This window comes from Corvus hawaiiensis, chromosome 5 (assembly GCF_020740725.1).
Source record: "Corvus hawaiiensis isolate bCorHaw1 chromosome 5, bCorHaw1.pri.cur, whole genome shotgun sequence".
Classification (NCBI taxonomy): domain Eukaryota; kingdom Metazoa; phylum Chordata; class Aves; order Passeriformes; family Corvidae; genus Corvus; species Corvus hawaiiensis.
The window spans coordinates 37,992,221-38,016,417 of record NC_063217.1 but is presented as its reverse complement, the minus strand read 5'-3'; the positions used below and the strand labels follow the sequence as shown (position 1 = coordinate 38,016,417).

Below are 24,197 nucleotides of genomic sequence, written 5' to 3'. Positions count from 1 at the left end.
AGTTAAGCCAGAGTAAAAATAGAAGTACAGTTTAGAGATCTGCTTCTTGCTAATTGCACACACCTGAGAATTTAGAAAAGTTTTTAATTGTACTACTCAGCCAACTAGTTTTTAAATCTTTGCAGTTTGTCATGGATTCACCCCAGCCAGCAGCCAGGCCCCACACAGCCTCTCACTCACTTCCCCACCAGTGGGATCAGAGAGGGAATCGGAAGGGTAAAAGCCAGAGAACTATGGACTGAGATAAAAACAGTTTAAGAGAGAAAGCAAAAGCTGTGCACACAAGCAAAGCAAAACAAGGAATGGGCAGGCAGGTGTTCAGCCATCTCCAGGAGAGCAGGGCCCCATCACACCTAACGGTGACTTGGGAAGAAAAACACCATCACTCCAAATGTACCTCCCTTTCTCCCTCTTCCCCCACTTTACATACTGAGCATGATGTCATATGGTCTGAAGGTCAGTTTGGGTCACCTGTTCTGGCTGTGTCCCCTCCCAGCTTCCCAGGCACCTCCAGTCTCCTCCCCAGTGTGCCAGTATGAAAGGCAGAAAAGGCCTTGGCTCTGTGCCCTGCTCAGCAATAACAAAATCATCCCCATATTATCAACACTGTGTTCAGCACAAATCCAAAACACAGCCCCATACCAGCTACTGGGAAGAAAATAACTCCACCCCAGCCAAAACCAGCACACTGTTATATATTAGAAAAAGGGGGTGAATGGCAGTGAGCTGAGAGATCTGGAAACCTGCAGTATTTGAAGATGGATGAGATCCTGCCATTATCACTCTTACTTGTCACAGGTGACTGAAAAGCAGTGGAGTTTGGCTTGCCAAGATGATGACTTTATTACAATTCTTCACTTTCATTTCATTGTCTTTTTGGCATGTCTAATAATTTTTTCTCTTAAGTTGGTTGGGTTTGGGGAGTTGGGTTTGTGGAGTTGGGTTTGTTTGGGGTTTTTTTGGTTTGGTTTGGTTTTGGTTTTTCTTGTTTAGCTCTCAGTTTGGGAAAAAGATGGAAAACATACTTTAAAAAAAAGTATTTAAAGAATTATCCATATTCATACCTGAGCTAAAACTATAAAAGTTGAAAATCACTTAATTCATACCAAGTAGGGATATCTGTCTGTAGCTTTGGACATGAGAAAAGGGAAAAACTTCCACAGAATTCTGCACCTCCATGGTGTACTAAAGCCCTTATGAAATCTTTTTCATTATGATTATATTTAGTAGAAGACTTGAATGTGTGCAGTGTTATGATACAACAGCTGCTATTGCCTGCAATTCCCACAAAACATGCATTTTGTAACGGAATCATTTCACTGAATTACTAATAAATACAACTTGGTGTCAGACGATACATAACAGAAATAATCTACTGTTTGAGAATTTCTCTCCAAATGGCAGCTCACTAAGAAAAGAGGCTGCTCAGCATTGTGGTGTTTATTTCCAACCACCAATAACATCAAGCTTACAGTTTATGAAATCTGCAAAGAGTTAAGAAAGCTCGGAGCTGCCTAGCAATGCTTTTGTGATTCACTGCTACTAAGACCCTTAACTTCCAGTTACCAATTTGTGATATATACCACAAACTTTATATGGCTAACGACAGTAGTCTTGCCATCATTCTTTGTTTCAGACAGCATTCCCATTCCCCAGGAATCCAGGGACTCCAGTGTGAAAATCAGAGTCTGGCAGAACTCTGCAATGTTATTCAGTGCATAAATCTATCTACTGGATTAGTCTTTTCCAGTAATTATTAATGGACCTTTTATGCATTGATGTAAAATGAGACAGGCCACTCTTTCTGAAACAGTGACTAAGCTAAGGAACAAAAAGCATATACAGGTTTTAGCATCTAGTAACTGTTGTACATCCACACTTTTCCATGTAACCAATTTTGAGTGTCTTTTTTTATTTCTCTGTGAAACTTCATAAGGCTTTATCTTGTGCAGATATGACATGTTGGCTTTATTTAACTTTTCTAATGCTTTACAAATGCTTCATGTCTTCAGCAGTTAGGTCGTGTTTAATTTTGAACAACATGGCAGAATATATCCTGAAAAGAAATCTGTCAAAATTATTGCAGATTAATAGCTGATAAATGATACTGAATTGTTAATACCCATGTTTCCAGTTATTTTCTAAACTGTCAAAAGTTTATCACTAAATAATAAACTTCCAAAGAAATACAAAAATCTAATTAATTTACAATTGTAAAATTTCCCAGTTTTTCTCTCAAAGGCACTGTGGTTCTTGTTCAGACTGACAATTTCCTCAAATTAACTCGACTAATTTACTATATTTGAAAAGTCTTTTAGAAAAATAACTCAGCATCTGAAATTGTGGGTGTTTACAACATTCATTTTTTTCAGCATAACAGAAATTGCAGCAATCTATTTCAGTTTTCTCTGCCCTAGATTCAGGAAATGATGCAAGTTAATTTCTGTTTGAAATGCTCAGAAGTATAGCACCTTGGAAAAGGAAATTTTCCAGACCTGAGATTGTATGACTACTCATACTTTTGTCTGGCTCAAAATACAGGTGAGAGTGTCTTTGAAAAGTAATTTAAAATATATATTTTACTTTTTAAATGGCAAAACCATGCTTAGAATCATCCCAATTCTTCTCATACTTAAATGAAACGCCCACATAACAGACCATCCCATCCACTATTTTAATGAGATCTAAATCTGTCAAGGATTGTCAACACTCATCAGTGTGGATATTTTGAGGACTTAGAGGTGCAAAAGAAGTTAATTTTTTTTAGACAAAAGCAGTATTAATAATACAATATAGTTCATAAACATTGAGTGGTACTCATTAACAGAAAGGACAGCTGGAAAAAAAATCATTTTACATTCCAATCTTCAGGACATTGGTAGAATGCAGACCCGTACCAAATAATGAGCTTGCTTACTGTTGCTGTGTGGGAAAAGAGACGAGGAGCTAGAGGTGATACTGCAGGAATAAAACAGACTAAGTAGGCATGACAGGAGTATGGGGGCTAAATGTAATGACAGGAGCTTCATAACACACTCTTCATAAAAGTGACAGGAAAAGCAAAGGAGGCGAACAGCACTCTGCCAAAAGCATCTATTCAAATGCTGAAGTACTGAAGGATAATGTTTTGGTAGGACATGTACGGCTAAACTGCTGGCTTAAAAAAAAGAAAGATAATTGAGAATTACAGGAAGAATGGTACTAAAGACTAGAGATCATGAACACAAAACAGTGAAGATTAAGCAATCATAGTCTAAGTTGCAAAAGCATATATTAAGTACTCCCTAGAGGCACTTATTTGATTAAAGTACTTTTAAAACAATCTCAGAAATTAAGAAGAATTTAAAACCCTGTACTTCAGTCCCTTTTTGTCAACTCTGAGGTTAAATATACACACATTGTAAATATTATGGGCATAACTTTATATTCATCATAATGTATACCAAACTCTGCCCTTTGGATTATTCCTAGCAGGGACCACCTCATTAAGCCAGGATCTCAATCCAAATCCTTCGGTGCTGGGGATGATGTCAGAAGGGAGTATGAACTTAACATAAAGCAAGGGAGATCTGGCCAGGCGTCTTCAGTCACACACTGAGTTCCCACCTTCTCAGATGAAAAGTAGGGAAGCTATGTCTTGGATTCCACCAGGACATCCCAGGACTCCAATATGCAGTACTAATAAACCTGCTGTAGGGCTAGTACACTGCACGAGCTTTCCGTAAGTGCCAATGGCCAGCTCGCCTTAGATCCAAAGTAACAGTGGGAAAACAGCAAAGGCTTTATTCAGTGACAACCATCTAAATGCAAGGTCAGGATAGGAAAAGAGATTAAATGGAGCTGGAAGGTTTCACTGGAGCAAAGGTGTTGCTTGTGTTGAGACTATTCCATTTAGGAAGGCAAGTTACTTTCTGCCAGCTGGCATCTTCCAACACTTGCCTTAATCAAGGCATGACCAAGTTTGCTGTTATATGAAGCCTAGAGAGTATCATGTAGCAAAATACTGCACTTAATGAAGTGCTGGTAGTTATATCTGGAAATATCTAAGGAAAGTGTAACTGAGGCCTAGAATCCATTTGTCATGGTTTAACCCCAGCTGGCAGCTAAGCACCACACCACCTCTCACTCACCCACCCCCAGCAGAATGTGGGAGAGAACTGGAAGGGGAAAACTGAGAAAACTTTTGGGTTGAGATAAAGACATTTAAATAAGTAAAGGAAAAGCCATGCACACAAGCAAAGCAAAAAAAGGAATTCATTCACGGCTTCCCATGGGCAGCCAGGTGTTCAGCCATCTCCAGGAAAGCCAGGTTCCATCACACTTAATGGTGACTTGGGAAGAAAAACACCATCACTCCAAATGTCCCCCCCCTTCCTCCTTCTTCCCCCAGCTTTATATATTGAGCATGATGTCATATGGTCTGGAATATCCCTTTGATCAGTGGGGGACAGCTGTCCCAACTGCGTCCTCTCCCAGTTCCTTGTGTACCCCCAGTCTCCTCTCTGGTGGGATGGGGTGAGGAGCACAAAAGGCCTTGATTCTGGGCAAGCCCTGCTCAGCAACAACCAAAACATCCCGGTGTTATCCTTTCCAGAGCAAAACCAAAATATAGCCCCATACCAGCTATGATGAAGATAAATTCTACCCCAGCCAAAACCAGTACACCATTGCTAATTTCAAAGAAACTGTTTACATGACAAAAGAAAAAAAAACCAGTTGTGTTTTGTGCTCTCTGCACTCAGTAGAAAGAAAATTTGGTCTCTGAATTGCAGATTTTACAATGATTGTCTGTTGACAGAAGAAAACCCTCAAATGAGCAAAATGTGAGGTTTTATGTACAGTGAAGACTTTACAGCAGCTTGTTGTATTATGGAACATTGTAACACATGACTTTCACCTTGAGTGGTAAAAAAGTCTGTAGGAATTTTCTTTCAGGCATTGTGTTATGAACAAGCAGAGAGTTTTATTATGGCCAGATATTCAGGACAAGAGCTGAGGAATATATCCACATCCAAACAATTCTCCCATGCAAGCAACAACTGCATGAGGTTTTGACATTTGTTAGTGACGCTGCTCCAGACACCATCCCCCAAATCCCCAGCAATAAGGCAACTGCATGGCTTAGGGGATTGGTAATCGGATACCTCACCTCCAGGTCATCGTCGGTCTCTGGTTCAAGAGCAGCAAGGCTTTGTAATGACTTAAATGCCATTGCATATTTATTTGGAGAAGTGAGCGTATGATTTCTGTGTAACAAGCAGTAGATGTCCACATATAGATACAAACATTGTGACAGTTGCCAGCCTGTTTGAAACATTTGAGTGACTGAGTATCAGTCTAAGAGAGATTGATTAATAATAGTTGGAATTGTGTTTTGTTTTAATGCTGCCCATATAGTAAGAGAATCATGGTGTATGTATGTATATGTGTATACATATATAATGTATTTATTCTACTTTTATATATACTTATATTTTTATATATAAATTTATATTTACTTACATTTTGTGACTGAGACAAAAGCCTGTGTGTAACCCTGCCTCTTTTTCTCTCCAGGTTGTAAAAGACTTTGAAACATGGTTTTGAATAGTACTGGAGGCAATCCAAAGACAAATTTAATTTGAATTTTTTGTCTTAGCTGATACAAATTCAACAAGAGCGAAAATATGTTCTGTAGGTCTTCTTAGGCACCTTACTACATAGGAGAAACTGTAAGTGCAGAATTTGAAACTTAAGCACATCCTTAATGAGGATACAACTGAAATAAAACTACTTCCAAGGTCAGTATTAATCCAATACTTCTGGAGTCAGACTGCATGGCATGTGCATGAGAAGAAAAACGGTAGATGATGCTCCCTGATGAGGGACCAGGACAGGCAGGTATAATGGTCAAACAGAAACATGACGCCTTCTCCAATCTCCTGCCATTGGTGGTTCCAGCAGAGAGAGGGGCTGGCTGGCATGAACACCCTGTCCATTGACCCGTACTGCCTCCCAGTGGGCATCGGCTACTTCTCTTTCGGGATAAAACACAGGGGGGTTTAAAATGCCTGGTACAGAAGCCATTGTCCTCGGATAGCTAATGGGGGAGGTCACTGACAGCAAGACTTTGGGTATCTAAAACCACAACGACAAAATTCTTGCTCATCTTCCAAGTGTGTAGCTCTCTGTGAAATCACGGATGCATGGTTTACCTTTGCCTATGTTCATGCAGAACATACACCTCCATAAGAAAAAAAAACCCCAAACTGGTTTCAGCCGGCAGCCTTACAAATGTGAGTTCTCATCATATCAACTTGCACACAGAGGACTCTGTCCCCACCACTCTCAGCTCTGAGGAGCAGCAGCAGAGTGGTATCACATCCCATGGCTGTACCCTCCATGCAGTGCTATGAGTAACTTTTTTTTCTTCTCACTTTTTTTGAATGTGCTGAGAGCAACAGCACAGGACATTAAAATGGGATGCCAAAAATGAAGAATGAAACAACATGAGGAAAGAGCACTGTTTGCTGCAGTAAGGTCTCCACAAAGGAGTGAAGGAAGAGTTGGGGAAACGCTTTTGTACTTCTTTGACAGCCTACAGACTTTCACAGTTTACAGCCTCAACTTGCCTGTTCCTTCTGGGCTCAGCAAGACAAGAGATCCGTTCAGAGCTGGGCACCTCAACTCTATGTGTTAACTCAACTCTAACCCAAAAAAACCCCTAACAATCCCTCCCAGCCTTGTGCAGATGTTGTTACCTACCTGAAAACAGTCACCTGAATCTTTGTTTTGGGATATTTGTGTGGTTGCTGCAACTTCAGACAGGGAGCGGGCTTTGGGGAAAACAGTTCTGTGCTCCTGTGGAAGTCACAGACACTTGTAAGGATTAGAGCTGTTGCCCGTGCCTTAAACTTTGCATTTGTCTATGTCTCATACCTTGATCTTACAGAATGGGGAAGAAAAAGACAACACTCAGTGCTGTAGCACAAGTTTCATGAATAAACAAAGCCTTCTGTGTCTAGGTGTGTCCAACTACAAAGGTCACTTAGGTGTGGAGAGTTTTTTTCCTCCAAAGTTATCCTGTTCAGGGTGTAATATCCTGTTTCGTTGCTGCAGTCCTTGTCGTTGAAAGTCAATGTTCAGGATCCATGCATCTGATATCCTCCCAGTGCCCTTAAGAAATAGAACTGAAAAACATTAGAGCAAGGGGATAGTACTGAATACACAGAAAAGGCAAAAGTAGTATTATATTGGAAGTACTGGTTTTGCATCACTCTGGTTTTTGGAGAGCTTGCATTATCAGGTTTCTGTGTGTGTGCGCACGTGTGACATTCCTTCAAAGAAGGAAATAGGATGCCTAACTTTCAGTGCAGAAAATTAGTAACAAAATAACGCACAAGCTACGGGGCTGATACCATCTCTGTAATCTTGTGCTTAATCTGCTATCCCCAAGAAAAATCTGTTGACTTTCCAGTTCTACTCTGCCCAGGCTGCACACAACAATTAATGGGCCTGCGTTACCCTACGCCTATGAAAGCCCCTAAAGTTAAACGTCTGCACCTTAATTTTTACAAATCGGTGCCCAAGCAGCGCTGCCCACCCAACTGGGAAAGCCCAAGCCCCACTCGAGGTGTCCTACTGCTCCCCCGTTTCCCCGGAGGGCTGCATGCGCTGCTGGCCGCAGCCGCGGTCCGGGCGGGAGCAGGTGCACGGGAGCGCACGCCCGGCGCGGTGCCGGGGCGGGGGCAGGAGCGAGCGGCGGCCCGGGGCGAGGCGCTCCCGCCCCGGTGCGGGGCGGCCACGTGGAACCGCGGCTCCCGCGGCGGCCACTTCCTGCTCCGCATCACCCCGGCCGCTGCGCCCGGCGGGGAGGCAAGCGCGCAGCCCGCAGCCTACCGGGGCGGCGCGGGGGAGGGAGAAAAAAAGAGGGGGGGGAAAGAAAAAAAAAAAGTTTGTACGTGCGGCGGCGGCGGCAAGAGGACAGCTTCCGCAGGCGGGCGGCTGCCGGAGAGCAGCGGCGGCCGGGGGAGGCGGGGGAGCGGCGGCGGGGCCGTGCCGTGCCGTGGGGGACGGAAGGCGGCCGGTGCGCGGGGCCGGGCGCTGCGTGCGCGGCGGCGGGAGGCAGAGGGCGGGCGGGAGGATGCGGCTGAAGCTGGGCTTCCTGCTGCGCGCCGTGCTGCTGGCGGGCAGCTTCTTGGGGCTGCTGCTGCTTTGGTCCTCGCTGTCGCCCCGCGCCGAGGAGCCGGATCTCCCGGGACGGACGCGGGTGAGTGCGCGGCCGCGCCGGGGCGGGCGCGACGGAGCGGGTGGCGGGGCCGCCGCCCGGGATGTGACCGGCGGCGGCTGCGGGCGGGCGGGGGGCGGCTGCCCGGGCTGCGGCCTGCGGAGCCTTGCAGGCCCGAGAGGGGAGTGCGGAGCGGCGGGGCCGGCCCCATCCGGCCCCCGGAGCCGGCGTCCCTGCCCGGGCGGCGCCGCGCCCTGGGGCTGCCCGCGGCGGGGCCCGGGGGCGCCGCGTTCCGAGGGAGCCCGGGCGGCCGAGCCCGGCCGGTGTCCGGTCCGCGCCGCCCCGCCCGGCCCGGGGCCGCCGCAGCCCCCCCGCCCGCCGGGAGCGCGCCGCCGGTGTCCGCCGCCGGCGCGGTGGTGCGGGTAGAGTCCCGCCGGGGCCCTTCCCTCCCGGGACCTCCCCGCCGGCGCTGCCCTGGGCACCCGAAACGCGTGGGATGGTCTTCCCTTCGGGGGTTTTCCGTCCCTAAATAACGGCGCCGATGTCTCCTGCGTAAGTGTCCTGCCAGGGTCCCCTAGAGCTTCAACAAAGGGTGCAGGTGTTCCCTCGCCAGCTCACCTAGCTGCCGCGGATTGGCTTCCCGACGCTTTACTAACCAAAGGGCAGGTTTGGCCAAGGAGAAGCAGCAGATCAGGTAATTTAAGAACAGCTCACGGAAAACCAAAAGGCGCCGGATTTATCCAGGTGGTGGTGCAGGTCTCCCACGCCGAAATGGTGGGAGCATAGATGATATGCGAGGTGGGCAGCGCTTCAGCTCACTTCCAGAAATGCTTCAGGAGGTCAGACGGACAAATCTGCAGTACGAGTCTTGCCATGGCCTTGTATTAGTCAGGTGAAAATAATCTGACCCTTTGACACCAGGGTCTTAGAAGGAGTCAAAGTAATTCTTCCGTTTTCACCAGCTGTTTTAGAGCTCAGGAAAGGAGATCGGCTTGAAGTAAGATTAGCCAAGATTAAAATAATCTTGGTAAAGTCATAAAATTTTCCAGTGATTATCTTAAAAAGGAATCTTTTATGATGTGTTCACTAATGATCTTGGACCTCTCTAGTGGGCTGCTTTGGATAATTGTGTAAGGAAAGTGAGTTGACAGAACTCGTTTTCAAAAACTGGGAATGGCTTTGGACTCCTTCAGCAGGTGCTCTGCCTTCTGAAGCTGTTACAGTTTGCTGTATCTTGGCAGTTAGTGCTGAGATAATAGGCCATAGTGGTTTTTTTGGAGATGAGCAGTTTATTAAGTGGTGAAGTTTCTGTAATCTGTTCTAGACACAACGTGGGATTTTCTGTGTGTGGAAAAACCTTCAGGAATTTATTTGTATACCTCCAAACAAAATGTCAGGCTGTAGACATTTTGCATCAAAACCAGTCAAATTACTTTTCCTGCTCAGGAAAGGACTGTAAACAGACATGTAAAGTGACAATCTCAGAGGGAAAAAATTGTGGTTGCATTGCTGTGTAGGGCAGCAACCATCATCAGATGCTTGTTCTGGGATGACAACTGAAGTATTGTAGCCCTAGTGTGTGTGTGCTGTATCAGCTTAGGTGCTGTAATGCATTATGTTGTCCTTTCTCATGAGCCTAAAGGGTTTTGCTGGGATACTTTTGAGCTGAACCCTTGTATCACTTCCATTCACATGTGAGGTCTAATTCAGAAGCCTTTTTTAGCTGGTTTGCGTACCAGTAAAGGAATTGCAAGAGCTTTTACAGTCCTGCCTCTGATAAAGCAGCATTCTGTCTTGATTACCTGGTCTTGACCTGAGGAGGAAATGTCCATGACAGCCATCTCAGGAAATAATTCAGTCTTTGTTGAGAACAAATACAATTATATTAAGTAAACACTTTCAAAGATGAAATCTAAACAGAATACCTGGTTCATTAGCTAGATCAGCTGTTTACTTGCCATTGTGATATATATGAGAGTAACACATGCTGCTTCATAATTTTCTGAGAAACATTATTGTTGTTACTAAATTCATGTTTTGGGTTGGAGTGCTTTCTACCTCGGAAGCTGCTCAGGTAAGGGATATGAGTTAAACAGCAATGACTGTGTTTCCTACTAGCGGTGCTCCGGCATATTTCTGGGAAGCTGTCAGAGCCTAAGAACATGTCTGGAGGTTAGTTTCTGCATACCCTGCATCGTGTTAGGAGAGGCAGAGCTGACCCCATGAGCTGGGCTTGTATCTTGGAGTGTGCTCCCTGCAACACCTGGGAACAGACTGTGCCCTGGTACAGCTTCAGCATAAGGGAAGTAGGAGTTTAATCTTAACTGCTTCTGATAAATGCAGTGGTATGCACTTTGTTCAGTCATAGAAATGTGTGTATTTGCTCTGTTGTTATTTGCCCAGAAGTTTGTTAAGCTAAAGATGACAGATAAATCTTCTTCCTGTATAACACCATCCTCCCTTTTCTTGCACTAAAAGCTCTAGCCAACAAATATGAAATTCCTTGTCAGACAGTACCAGCTTAAAATAGAATTTTGCTTTTTTAGCTTTTTTTTTTTTTTTAACTTCAGGCAGTACCCTTTTCCTCTCTGCATTGTAACTCTGGGCATTTTTTAATAGCACCAAGCATTACAGATGCAAAGATGAAAAGATTTGCTGTGTCGTTCTTTTTTACGTTTATAACCTTTAATGTTTTCCTGCTCACAGCAGCAGACAATGGGTAATACAGAAGATCTTTTAATGTTATAACTATGTACCTTTAAAAAAATTATCCTTTCAAATATTGTGTTACCTTTCTTTCTGCTGATTTAAAAGATTTCAGAAGTCTTTTGGAAACTAAAAATTATTAATTTACAGAGAGTTTTCAAAATAAAAATGAAAGAAGAGAAGTGGTTGTTTAGGAACGAAATGAGAACAAAGTGGTAATAACAGTAATACAGATAGTTGGAGATAACGCCTTTCTTTCTAATAGAAGACTCCCACTGACACATATGCAGAAGTTGGGAGGACAGAACTGTTCTCTGGGTAACCCAACTGTGGAACTTCCTCCAAGAATACATTTGAGGAAGAAGGGCTTGTGGGATTTGGAGTGAGAGGTTAAGTATTCATTTGCACTATCAGAAATCTCTAAAGACAGTAAACTAACTCTGATCCTTAAGAACTTTCAGTTTCCAATCTAAATCAAATAGAAACAATGAAAATATATTAAGATCTGTTTTCAGAGTCTTAAGTGCACATCTGCTTTCGTGTAAGTAAGGATACCTGATAGTATCTGATAGTGATACCTCACTATCTGATAGTGAGGATTGCAAGGCTACCAAATATTTAGGCAGGGACTTTGTTTATGGCTGTGAGAAAAAATTAGGTAGAATCATTGATTTGATTACCATGTTGTGTCTTTTGGATGTTTTCTGATACCTTCTGGTCTTCTGGATCAAGAGGTCACAGTTCTGGAGCCAGCAGGGAATGATTGAGAATCATAGAATCACAGAATATGCTGAGTTGGAAGGGACCCATCAGGATCATCAATTCCAACTCCTGGTCCTGCGCGGGACACCCAGGAATCACGCCATGTTCAATCACACCACTGAGGCTATTCATTGTAACAAGATTGCTGTAGGGATCCCAGCTATAGTATTTGTTGGTCTCCAGCGAGACGTGTTGCTAATGATCAGCCTCAGAGGTACAGCCTTAAAGCTGGTGTTGTCAAGAAGTAGGTAGTACAGCAGGCAGAACCAATGGGCTGAAACAGTAAAGAAAGATTTGTTACTGAAAAGTTGAAAGCTTATTTAAAGGAGTAAATGTACTGTAGGTGAACTTTAACTCTCCAAATTTGACCAGTTACAAATAACCCTATTCATTTGTCCATATGAAGAACAGTATGGAAGAGTGTCCAGTGTGTTCCTAGAGTGCAGAGGGAGATTGGTAAGGTAGTAAAAGATTTGCTGGAAGTGTGTGCCCAACCTTGCACAAGGCAGAAATGTAGTGATGAGATTGTTAAACCCACAAAATATATTCCATAGTCTGTCCTGTTCACATGTGCAATGAGGAGAGCTTCCTGAAAACTTGGCACAGGCTGCTTGGCCTTATGTCTGGGAATGTGATGCTTCAGATTTGAAGCATTACAGTAATTTCAGTATTTTCCTTAGTCACTGCACCTGAGTCACCAATGGACTTGCCATATATTGAGGGCATTTGATTTTCTGTGTCTGTAAGTGACATGATTTTACTGGGATTTTGGTTAGGTCTTACTTGTATATCAGTAGTTCTCAGACTTTCTGGGCTGTGTTGCAAGTGTTTCTTCCTGTGCATACGTAGTTGGACAACAACTGTCCCCTTCCTCCTACCACCCCTGAAAGTGTGCACATCTCTGGTACCAGATGTGCTTAACAGGAGCTTGTGAGGTCGGTCTCCCACCCTTAGACTTTTATACTCCCATCTCCCCACCAGGACAGCTGGCTGCCAGATGTCATGGCAGCCATGCCAGAGTGAGGGAAGAGTGGTTGCCCTTGGATAGGGAGAGAAGGCTTTGCTGCATGCCCTGGTCACGTTGCAATTCTAGCACATCCCTCTGGTTCAGGAAACCAGATGATGATCTTGCAGTCTTGCAGCTGTGGCTGTGGGCCTTCACCAACTGCCAAGTTTAAACATTACAATTCCCACATGGCCAATAGAAGGTGGAGAATTTATGATGTGGAGGCAGAAGCTTTAGAAAAAAAGAAGAAATAAAAGCTGAATGGACATTTTCTGAGCTTTCTGGTGACACGCCTTCTCCCCCACTTTAAGAACTGCTAATATCCTGTATACCTTGGCTGGATTGTCACTGAGATCTTAATGACAAGTTGCAGACTGAACTTGAAGTGTTATTGTGGTTTAAATTAGATTCTTTGTATGGAAATCCCAGAGGAAATTGTTCACTTTCCCTCTAAGGAATAAGTGTGCTTAGAACAGAAACTGAGACACAGGAATTTGAAGTTGATATCATTACTGAAGGAAAGGTGGGAATTGAAATAAGATAATAAATCTGATGTAACAGGGACAGTGGTGTTCAGTAATGAAGGGATTCGAGTTTTCTGAACTTGGTAAAAACATGATACATGGTGCTACACAAATGATTAAACGACAAACTAATCTCTCTCCAATTGCTTTGTATAGTTATCTACATGTTGGTCACGTTTTTCACTGGTTTGCCTTTCTGTAATTGAGTGACACCAACACAAAGGACACTGCATCAGGTCTGCTACTCTGGCATTAACTGAAAGCTGAGCACAATCATTCATCACCTGGGTATGAAAAGCTCTGTACAGGTGCAGGGCTAGACATAGCTGCACTGCCTTCTACAATCAAAGCTGTAGTAAGTCACTACTGCTTGTGTGACATTCACCAGAAATTAACACCTTGGCAAACTCTTCGTGCTCAACAAGTTTGGTTTGAAGACCATGTGCAGTGAGGTAGTGAGCTTGCTATAGCCAAAGTATTGCTAGTGCAGAAAGTAACCATCACTCCTTACAGTAATCTTTTGTGTTGCTAGCAATAATAATAGGCAAAATGTTTTGAGATATTAAATGATAATTTTTTTTACTATGTGCTTTTATCTAAATTTGCTTTGAAAAAGCTTGTAAAAATCTCTTACCCTTGGGAGGGTATAAAAACCCCAATCCCTATCATAGTAAAAGGGAAATCATTTGATAAGTGCTTCCAGTTATGTTGCAGAATCAATGACCACAGAGCAAATAATGTGAAGAAATGGGAAAAAAAAGAAAGCCTACACGATACCTACAATTTAGTATACATGTATAGATTGTATTAAAAATCTCTCAAACTCTCTCATCATTAAAAACCCTTGTATTAAGTTAGGTACAGAACTCGTTATTATCTCAAGACTATTAATTATGTATATGTCTAATCCTCTTTAAGGAGCAGTTTTGCACCATTATGTGCATGACAATATTCCTTTTGTCCTATTTTAGCCCCAAGTGTTACCATTTGTGAATAATATAAAAGAACTGAACAGCTGAAAAATCAAAGACCTTAAGCTAAGACTGGCATTTGCTTTTCAAGAATCCCATTGCAGGAGAAGAGGGATCTAGAGTATCTAGGGAACATTTGGCAGGATTGTCAGCATAGGATGAAAGGTGACTTTGCACACTTAGGTAAGATAATTCAACAAAAGCTTAGCAGTTGTGTCTGTTTTGGGAATCACACAGGTAAATCTATTAATCTATTGCAGTACCTAATGAATAAGCTGTGAGTAAGATCACAGAAATTGGGATCAACACCGTGGACTTGGTAGGCTGTAATTTGGTTTTTTGGGGGGGAAAAAACCAAAACAGAAGTGGTAATTTGTGCTACTTAGTGGCCAAATAGTGGGGCATTGAAAATAGCATGTAATAATGTAATAAATTCCTCTTTTAAATAAAATTCTAGGTAATAGTTAACTTTTGGTTTTAAAGCTGGTGGATATGACTGGCTAAGCTGAAGTAGTAGAAATTCTGATGCTAGTAAATTTAGTATTGCAACAGAGTCATTGTGTCATCAGGATGACAGCATTATCCAGAGGTAGATATGTGGATTTTTCTCCACTTGGCCAAGCAGCATTCACCTTCCCTAACCCAAGCTCAGCAGAGTTAAAATTGCTTGTATTGAGCTGACGTTCTTTAATGAAAAATGACAGCGTCTTTGTCCTATTTTTGTCAGATATTAAATCAGCATTACAGGAGACTGCCAAGTGGAAATAGGACAGGATAAGCTGTTACATTAATAGGTTTGACTTCTACCTGGGGGGGCAGGGAGGATGCTTTTTACAGTAACTAGGCCATATAATCTGAGAGGACTTGAAGTCTGGCAACAGTTACATTTAATTACTAGATTGACTCTGTAAGTATGGAAAACAAATGTCTACTCTGGATGATTAGTTTAAAATTAGCAACATAGAATCACAGAGTATTCTGAGTTGTAGGGGACACACAAGGATGATTGAGTCCAACTCCCAGTCCTGCACAGCACTATCCCAGAGAGTCACACCATGTGCCCGAGAGCGTTGTCTAAACTCTTGAACTCTGTCAGGTTGGTGCTGTGACCACTTCCCTGGGGAGCCTGTTCCCCAACCACCCTCTGGGTGAAGAACCTTTTCCCAGTATCCAACCTAAACCTCCCCTGACACAGCATCAGGCCGTTTCTTTGGGTCCTGTCACTGTCACCACAGAGAAGAGATCAGTGCCTGCCCCTCCTCTTCCCCTTGTGAGGAAGTTGTAACTGCAGTGAGGTCTCCCCTCAGTCTCCTCTCCAGGCTGAACAGACTAAGTGACCTCAGCTGCTCCTTATACAGCTTCTGCTCAAGGCCCTTCACCACCTTTGTGGCCATCCTTTGGGTCTTCTTTAGTAGTTTAGTGTCTTTCTTGTGTTCAGTGCCCAAAACTGCGCACCATATTCAAGGTGGGGCTGCCCCAGTGCAGAGCAGGGCAGGACAATCCTCCCCCTTGCCCAGGTGGTGATGCTGTGCCTGATGCCCCTCAGGATGGTGTTACGGAATACATATAGTGCATGTAGCTCTGTGCTGCTGCAGTTGGAGCTGCAAGCTGGGCTCTGCGGGGCAGAGGTGCCCCAGGCAAGAGGCTGGGAACTGCCATCCTTTGTACAACAAAGAGCCCAAGGGCCTGGTGACTGGACACCGGGAGGCACAGCAGGAGGCTGTATGTACATCCAGGTTTGCCCCACCCAGATGCTTTTCCAGCTATGTGTTGGATATTTTGTCCAGATGGATACTGAGAGATGGTATCAAAAGCTTTAGTGAAATCCTAAAAGATTACATTGACTGGCTTCCCTCGATCAACTACTTGGGTTACCTTGTCATAAAAGGAAATCAGATTTGACAAGCAGGGTTTCCCCTCATGAAGTAGTGCTGGCTGTGACCAATGACTGCGTTGTCTTTCAGGTGTTTTACAATAGCTCCCAGAATAATCCTCTCCATAACTTTACCGGTCACTGAAGTGAGACTGACAGACATGTAGTTTCTAGGGTCCTCCGTGCCCTTCTTGAAAATTGGAACATTGTTAGTCAACTTCCAGTTAACTGGGATATTTACAGATTCCCAAGACCTTTCAAAAATCATCCAGAGAGTCCTTGTGATGATATAACCAGGTCTTTTAGGTATTCTCAGATGAATCCCATCAAGTCCCATAAATTTATATGGATCCAGCTGGAGCAGCAGATTCCTCAGAACTTCAGGGTCAACTGGGAGTTCAGCATTTTCATAACCGTGAAGGTTCAGTGTTGAAGACAGAGGCAAAGAAAGCATTAAACATCTCCACCTTGTCAATATCCTTGATGTGAGGTGACTGTCCTCATCCTGTAACAGGCTGATGTCATTTCTGCACTGCCTTTTAACAATGTATTTTTAAAAAATCTTTTTGTTGTCCCCCACAGTTCTGGTCAGCTTCATCTTCAGTTGAGCTCATGCTGGTCCAAATGCCACGTCCTCCATCAGTTTTCTTTAAGATTTTTGTGAATCAGAGGGAATTTATCTTGCTTGAAACTGCCCTTAGCAGTCCACCTCTGCCCCACAGTGCATTAGGTTAGACACAGTTTTGATGAGTGAGGTTTCCTTCCCCATTACTAAGTGCAGTGCTCAGGTGATGCATTCAGGAAGGAAGATGACCCCAGAAAAGGGGAGCAGCTAGCAGCATGCATGTCCTCACAACCTGTGCTACTGTTTAGGCTTGGATTTGGGGGTTTTCTGGCTTTTCACTTAATACAGGCTGTAGCAGAAAAAAATAAACTGAGTGGGCTTCTATAAACTTAAACAAAAGGTTTAAGATTGTGCTTTATGGCAGATTAGGATTTATCAGTTTGATTGTAGCCTCCTCCTCTGTGAAGGAGCTTGTGGAGAAGATATGTGCTTTTGTGGAAAAAGAGTATTTTAATAGCTGTACAAAGTTATGGAGGAGAAGGCTGATACTTGTATTCTACCTTTGCTTTTCGAATAAGCCTCCTTATTGTGTTCCCCTTGCTTGGGATCAAACAATTTTGAAATGTTTGCTTACTGAAAAAGGCCTGAAATTTGAAAAACCCGAGTTCTTTGCTTAGTGTGAGCTGTTTTTGAAATATGTTGGTGCTTTCCTACAGGTGCATTATACAGCACAAAATTCCTGAAATTTCTGAAAACCCATGGTCTTCCCATGTGGGTATAAAATACTTTTCTTACCAGGCTGCATACAGACTTTATTACTGAGACAAAAATGGCTACTTTTTGTAATTCAGAGATGACGCTTTAAAAAGAATTGCATTAATCAGAAGTTAAGCATGCTTCTCCCTGCATAAGCACACCTCTTTGCAGAGAAAACAAATTCCCTTTTTATTTCTTTGCTCTATTGTAATAAACGAATTGCTTGCTGCTCTATGGTGGCCTGTGCTTCTTTTAAGTTTCTCTTACCATGTGTTCCTGAATCCCTCATTCTAATCCTTGAATGCAGTAACATTTTTTAGTATTGCTCTTGCTTTCCTAAGATACAATGTATTTTCCTTTGATTTCCTTGTGGAACGTTCCGTTGCAATTAGCAGCAGTCAGCACTGATGTGTGAACCTCTGAGCTGCAGGAGAGAATTGAAGGAAGGTATAAAGCAAACACACTATACTGGCTTACATGTTGTTTACATGTGGAAAACTTGCCTTACAGGTGACAGTCTCAAAATAGAACTGTTAATGAAATTAAAGAATAAGCAGATGGTGCTCAGCCCACAAAATTTCTTATTTTTGTTGTCTTTTAAGAAATTGGCAGTGAAAAATGGTTCAACAAGAACTGTTCTGACTTGAGTTGATTTTTTTATAAGGCAGAAAAGTATTATTAAATACTATGTTTCAGAAAAAAATACAATCTTTTTAATGAAATTGAATATAGTCTTTTTCATATTCAAACATTTTTGCCACAATTTGGGGATTAAAATTTTCTTTGGTTTTAACCTGGTAAAATATTTTCTTTTTAAGCATTAATAAATGAACCAAGGGCCAAAGCATAGCACCCCATTTTATTTCTCAGTTCCTGCCTTTATGGATTTGAGATATTTAAGCAATGTCTTTCTTTTGAGTTATTTAATAGGAATTCTAGCTATGGCAGAGAAAGTATTTACCATTTTAAATTTGCTGTAGAAGATGCCTCATCTGTAATAACGTTTTGAAGCAAAACCATAAAAAAAAGTAACCAAGATACCTCTTTTAAAAAGTTCCTTTTTTTTCCTATTGAAGGAGGAGGATCAAGAAAGACAATATTAAGCTAATGGGTTCTTCAGAGAAGATTAATTGTTCTCTGCATGCTTTAGTCTTGAAACAAGTTTTGCTACACTTTCAGTTAAATGAGGCCTTGAAGTCAGCTCTTCAAGGCTTGTAATGTATTGCTTTTATTGGACTGCTTCCTCTGCTCTGGCTCTGCTATTCCATCTTCCACAGTACTATTCTAACATTTCAAAGTCTATGAGAAGCTTTAAACTGCAGCTATGAAATATGTTGGGTTTTTTCTCACCTCTTCCATGTTTTCTACCCTTATTTCCCTCCCCTCTATGAAGTATGTTCCGCCTGCACAGAGCCAAGACCTTCACTAGTGATAGCGTGAATCAGTATCTCAGTAAACGGCAGAGATGGAAAGGTGTGGTACGTGGGGTTTTGTTGTTTGCTTCTTTGATGGAATATGAGATTCTAGCGATAGTAAATGTATCCCCTACCTCTAAACACAGAGTTCTTAGCCAAGAGCCCTCAAATCCAGAAGGATGCTGCATGGGTTTCCTGTGCCTCAGCTCCTCCTTGTGAGTGAGAAGAATCTCCTGCTGCCTTTTGGATAGCTGTTGGGAGATCTTCAACTCCAAATTCTGATATTTGAATCGATGTAAGTGAGGTACTCCTACAGCATGAGATATACCAGGTGAGTAAAGTGGTCTCGAGTACTCTCTGTAGAGTTATTCCAGCCATAGGTGTCTGAAGTAAGACTGTGAATTAGTTCCTTGGATGCATGTGTGTGGTCTTGGTGAGTCTTCTGTCCCTCCTTGTGTTTTCTTAAATAGTTGTTATTTTTTTATTTATGTAAACACTACAGGAAAGTTTGGGCTAAGAAAGGCCAAGAAGTGTTAACTTGACAGTGAGGCTGTGAAGCTCTTTGAGCAGGTCCAGGCATAATGTCATCCTTCAGGGTCATCTGCAGAAAAAACCATCCTCAAGGAGAGCAGCTATCAATGACGCAGGAATCAAGTCTGGGAGAAGACTTTGATGCCAAACGTGGGGTAGATGGTTACTCTGGCCCAACTTTGGCAGTGGGTGATGAGACCCTTGAGTGCTCATTGACAGAGCAGTGAGTAGGTGTCCAAATTGTCAAAGTCATTGCCATTATTTTGTGTAGAGAAATGGGGGGAGAAATCTCTGCAAGATGCAGAGTTTCTGTCTTAGAGAGCAAGCTTGCCTTTTGCATGAATAGTCACATCAGTCACCTCTCAGGGAGTTAACAAGTTTTGCTCCCATTATTATCTTCTACCAAGACTGGTGATGACAGGGGAGTTGTCAAGCTGTTGTGATAAAAGGGAGCAGACTGCCAGGATAGTTCATGTAGCTTTTAATCTTTGTGTATGCCTGAGGGGCCTTGGGAAAAGGATGGCAGGGAGCAGGCTGGATTAATTTTTCTGGATGAAATGGATATGTCCTGGGGGTTGGCCTACTTTAAAAATAATTAGAATTCTTTGAAATCTGTTGTCCTTGAGCACACTTCATCTGTCCTATGTCCCCTTTTCTCCGATTCTCATATGCCTAGATCTTGTGGTTGAGAGATGCCTTGTGCCTCTTTGGGAGGCATTTGTTTTGATAATATTTCCCAGGGGTGCATAATTTCTAAATCAAAGCTGACTTGCATGTATGTGTGTGGTGAAATGCACACTAGGACTGCAGGTAATCAGAGGTACCCAGTTTTGCTCTTAAGATGAGAACAGAGACGCTGCTCGACTTAAAGTAAGGTGTGTGAGACACTGATTCTCAGTTCTGAACATTTATATTTACTGCAAACAAGGATGTGGTTTTCTTCTTTAAAATAAACTTTAAAAAATAATCCTATATGTTTGCATCAGGTGACAGAGGTATGGTTGGATCCTTACAAGGAGCCTTGATGGTGATCACTGATTGCAGCCAGCACAACTCCACGTTAGTGTAGCGAGATGCATAGGTCTTGGTCATATCTTGGTTTTTTCGTGTTCTTATTCCAATCTCATCCTCAGCTGAAGGATGAATACCTCATTTACTCTATTTCTTTTTTTTTCCTGCTCATTTTGGTTTTTTTCATCATTCATTCTTTGTGGGAATTTGGGGAGTTAATTAGGCTTATTGTCACAACCCCCTGTTCAACAGCTTAAGAGTTTTCTTGCATTGCAGTAAGGTTTTAAGTGACATGGATATCTAGAAGTAAGGAAGAAAGATAAATGGTCAGACTACTCCTCTTGACTTTTTAATAGTTTGGCCAATATATCTTCCAATGGGTTTGTCACAGGATATAACGTGAAGGGTTTTATGCGAGAAATGAGTTCTCATTTTAAACTCTACAATCCATGTCTATGATAAAAGAAGACTTCACTGCCTTAAATATTAAGCACCAGTATTTTAATGATAGACTTGGCCAGTTAGCATTGCTGCAAAGGAGAGGCAGATTGAACAGGTTTTATCTTGTATAATATTTGCAAGAATTTATTCTGTACTGATAACTTGTCAAAATCCTGTTTGCAGTCTAATCCCAGCAATCATAATTTTTCAGGAATGGCTTCACAGCTGTTAATTTCTAAGAAACAGACAGAACTTTTATTTATAATTTGGTTTATCTAGCAACCATAATGTACTACTTAATGTTACCAAAAGTATAGTGTTGTAAGCAGAATTCATTACAATTTCTATGTTGATGCTTTAAAAACATATTTTATTAACTTAACTAAATAATCTTGACTCTGATGCCTTAAAACGTTCATTGGTGAGAATGCTTTTGCATGTCAGAAATAATTGTTTGGGTTTTTTCCTTGTTTTACTCTCCGAGCTGAGATTTCTTTATTGCAGAGCATCATATTTTTTGTATATTTACTAAAATGCATGGCATGGGCATTTATTTAAAGCCGAGTATTACTGATGAGGAAGTTAAGATTTTGGATATTCTGTAAGTCACTTTGGCTTTACAAGTGGAAACTTTTCAGCAGTGTATATTTAGTAGATATATTCATAGCCTAGCACCAAACCCCAACAACTTTCCTGTAGGAAGTCCATTTTCTGCCCTACATGCATTTATTAATTCTGTCACGCCTTAATGTTCCTTAACTGGCTTTATACTGTATGGGCTATAACACTCAAAGAAACTTTAAACTGCATGAAAAAGACCAGTTTTGGCAACTCAAATGTTTTATAACTGGTGCTGATTTTATCCCAATCCATGTTAGCCTCCATGATGTTCCTTTACCTTAATATGTTTGCTTTTAAAGTTCTGGTTTCTTAACTTGTCTGCAGACTAAAGACATGCCAGCACTAGACTGACACATTCCCTAATACGGTTTTTTGTCTAGCTGTAGTGGCATAAAAGATTGGCTACAAGGGTGAGAATGTACATGGAAGGAAGTTCTGCCTGACATTTGGGTGCACTTTCTAAGGAAAGGGTAGTTTGGACACCTAGAAATATGTGTTCAAATCATCATGCTGTGAAAAGTCACCAGTTCTTTATATATTTTATACATTTTGATGAAAACTCTATTGATATCTTATGTATTTTAATGAAGACTCTATTGAGACTCAGAGCTTTCCTGAAAAGGGAGAAGTGCCCTCTCCTAGTGGAGGGCAACTGCTGGTTATGCACATCTTCCCTCTCCTCCACGAATTTAAGAACATGCAATTGTCTCCTTAGTTCTGTAGTAAGAAAGAAAATAATCCTATGTTTGTAGATTTGGTTTGAAAGAAGAAAGGGAGATTCATATCACTAAGAATATTTAACAGAAACATACTTTGTTGTGTAGAGCACAACAGTGTTCCTGCATTACCATTAATACCACAGGAATTCCTGGGAGAGCAGTTGTGGGCTTCTGGGGAAGAGGAACAGCACCCCTCACCCAGACCACTCAAAATAATCTGTTTTACTGTTGTGGGCTTCTCCTACTTGGATTATTTCTGATACAGGATCTGGGTGTGGTGGCTCAGTAAACCACACAAGTCACACACGCAAGTCTGCTTTTTTTTTCTGATGCTCTTAATACACCATGAGTATCTGACCCTAAATGCATTAGGGACGTAAGTGTGCTGCCTTTTGTGCCTCTGCTTTCTCAGCACAGCAAGCAGTTCTCCAAAAGAGTATAAATGTTTAGGGAGAAGAACTTGGTGGTGAAGGTTTGTCCATGTTTGTTTTGTTCACCATAGAATGGTTGGATTGGAAGTCACTTTAAAAATCATCTGGTACCAACCCCCCTGCCATGGGAAGGGATACCTTCCACAGGACCAGTTTGTTTAAAGCCCCATCCAACTTGTCCTTCAACTGTTCCAGGGATGGGGCATCCACAACTTCTCTGGGCAACCTGTTCCACTGCCTCACCACCCTCACAGTAAAGAATTAATTCCCCGTATCTAATTTAAACTGACCCTCCCTCAGTTTGATGCCATTCCCACTTGGCCTTGTAAGAAGTCCCCTCTCCCTGTCTCCTGTAGACCCCTTTAGTTACTGGAAGGCTGCTCTAAGGCCGTCCCAAGGCCTTCTCTTTTCCAGGCTGAACAACCCCAAGTGTCTAAGCCTGCCTTCATAGGAGAGCTGCTCCAGCCCTCTGGCCCTGCTCTGGACTCAGTATTGTGTTGTAATTGAGTTGTGTAGTCTTGCTTTAAAGGTACAAAAGAAGCAAACCCTCTCGAGTCAGGCAGCTGCTGTCCTGCCATTCTGCTTGTTCTTGTTCTCTCTGATGTCCCTCAGAGGTGCTGAGGGGGCTCTGAGGATGGGCACTGCTGGTGGGAGCAGAGCTGGGCAGCCCTTGAGCCCTCTGTGTGCCTGTGCACAGCTAATGGTTGTAGACAGCTGGAGAGGCAGCAGTGTTGTCTGTGTTTTGCTACTTCCAGGCACTCTGTTTTTCAGCTACCCCTCGCTTCCAGCAGCTTCCCTCCTGCCCCACTCCTGTTTTGAAACAGCTCAGCACTGGTGTTTACCCTGCTTATGGATGCCAAATTCATTTGGCTTGCTCACGCAGCTGTCTGTGGGGAGCCCTTGATCCAGCTCAGCGTGCGGGTGTAAAGGTCCTCGCGTTGGCACACAGACAGGACAAAAATGCATGGTGTAGAAGTACACTGACTGCAAAAATGTAACCATCCCACTCCATAACATCAGCCTGATATATCCAGCACCTATCAGACAGAGGTTTATATCCAAAACAAATTAGCAAAACCAAATATTTAAAGGCAACTCATCTGCAGCAGCTAAAAGATACAGTTTTCATAAATCTTCTGCAAGAACTAGGTGCATCTTGTAATTCATATTTCTGCTGTTCCACAGTTCTCATTACAGACGAGATGGAAAATATCCCCTTCAGGTTTTGCTGTATATCTGCAGTGATGGGAAGATAAACATCCCTGTAATGCATCAATGTTGACACTCAGAAGCCTTCCAAACTTTGGTTTTTAAATCAAATGGGAAAGTTAGCTTTGAGCCTCTTCACTTGGTAGGGAGAATGGGCAAGTGTTTATTTGTGGTTTTTTTCCTTTGCTGCATCTTATATAAATCTGACATCCTTTACAAATCTGCAGTTGCAGATATACTGTCAGGAATTATAGAACTGGAAGTGCTATACCAAACAAAAGGAAAATATGCTATTTCCAGGTAAAACACTACGTCTGAAGCAACAGCTAAAGAGATGCATGGAGTTATGCTGTTCCTGTTCTGTTGAAATTATTAAAAATGGAAAGCTGCATAGTAGCGTATTTTTAAGCTGTTACTTTTTTTAATTGAAGTGAATTGAAAAGTCAAAAG

The 24,197-nt window shown here is 42.5% G+C and overlaps 1 protein-coding gene and 2 long non-coding RNA genes across 5 annotated transcripts in view; 2 read left to right on the top strand and 1 right to left on the bottom strand.

Moving 5' to 3' along the window:
* The first annotated feature begins 983 nt into the window (after window positions 1-983).
* Window positions 984-7,003, top strand: LOC125325966. The gene is made up of 2 exons (XR_007203633.1): window positions 984-2,541; window positions 5,557-7,003. It is a non-coding gene; the product is annotated as an uncharacterized LOC125325966 (long non-coding RNA).
* Window positions 4,722-9,314, bottom strand: LOC125325961. 2 transcript variants are annotated; one of them, XR_007203630.1, is made up of 2 exons: window positions 8,825-9,314; window positions 4,722-7,169 (listed from the first exon to the last, which is right to left on the bottom strand). It is a non-coding gene; the product is annotated as an uncharacterized LOC125325961 (long non-coding RNA). The 2 variants fall into 2 exon arrangements; XR_007203631.1 differs by having other exon boundaries at window positions 4,722-7,155.
* GALNT7 (polypeptide N-acetylgalactosaminyltransferase 7) overlaps window positions 8,101-24,197 on the top strand; it is a 71,777-nt gene continuing 55,680 nt past the window's right edge. For both annotated transcript variants that reach the window (XM_048303648.1, XM_048303649.1), the window contains exon 1: window positions 8,101-8,248. In XM_048303648.1, the coding sequence (XP_048159605.1) occupies window positions 8,123-8,248 (126 nt within the window). In that variant the 5' untranslated portion in view covers window positions 8,101-8,122. The remainder of the gene's footprint in view (window positions 8,249-24,197) is intronic.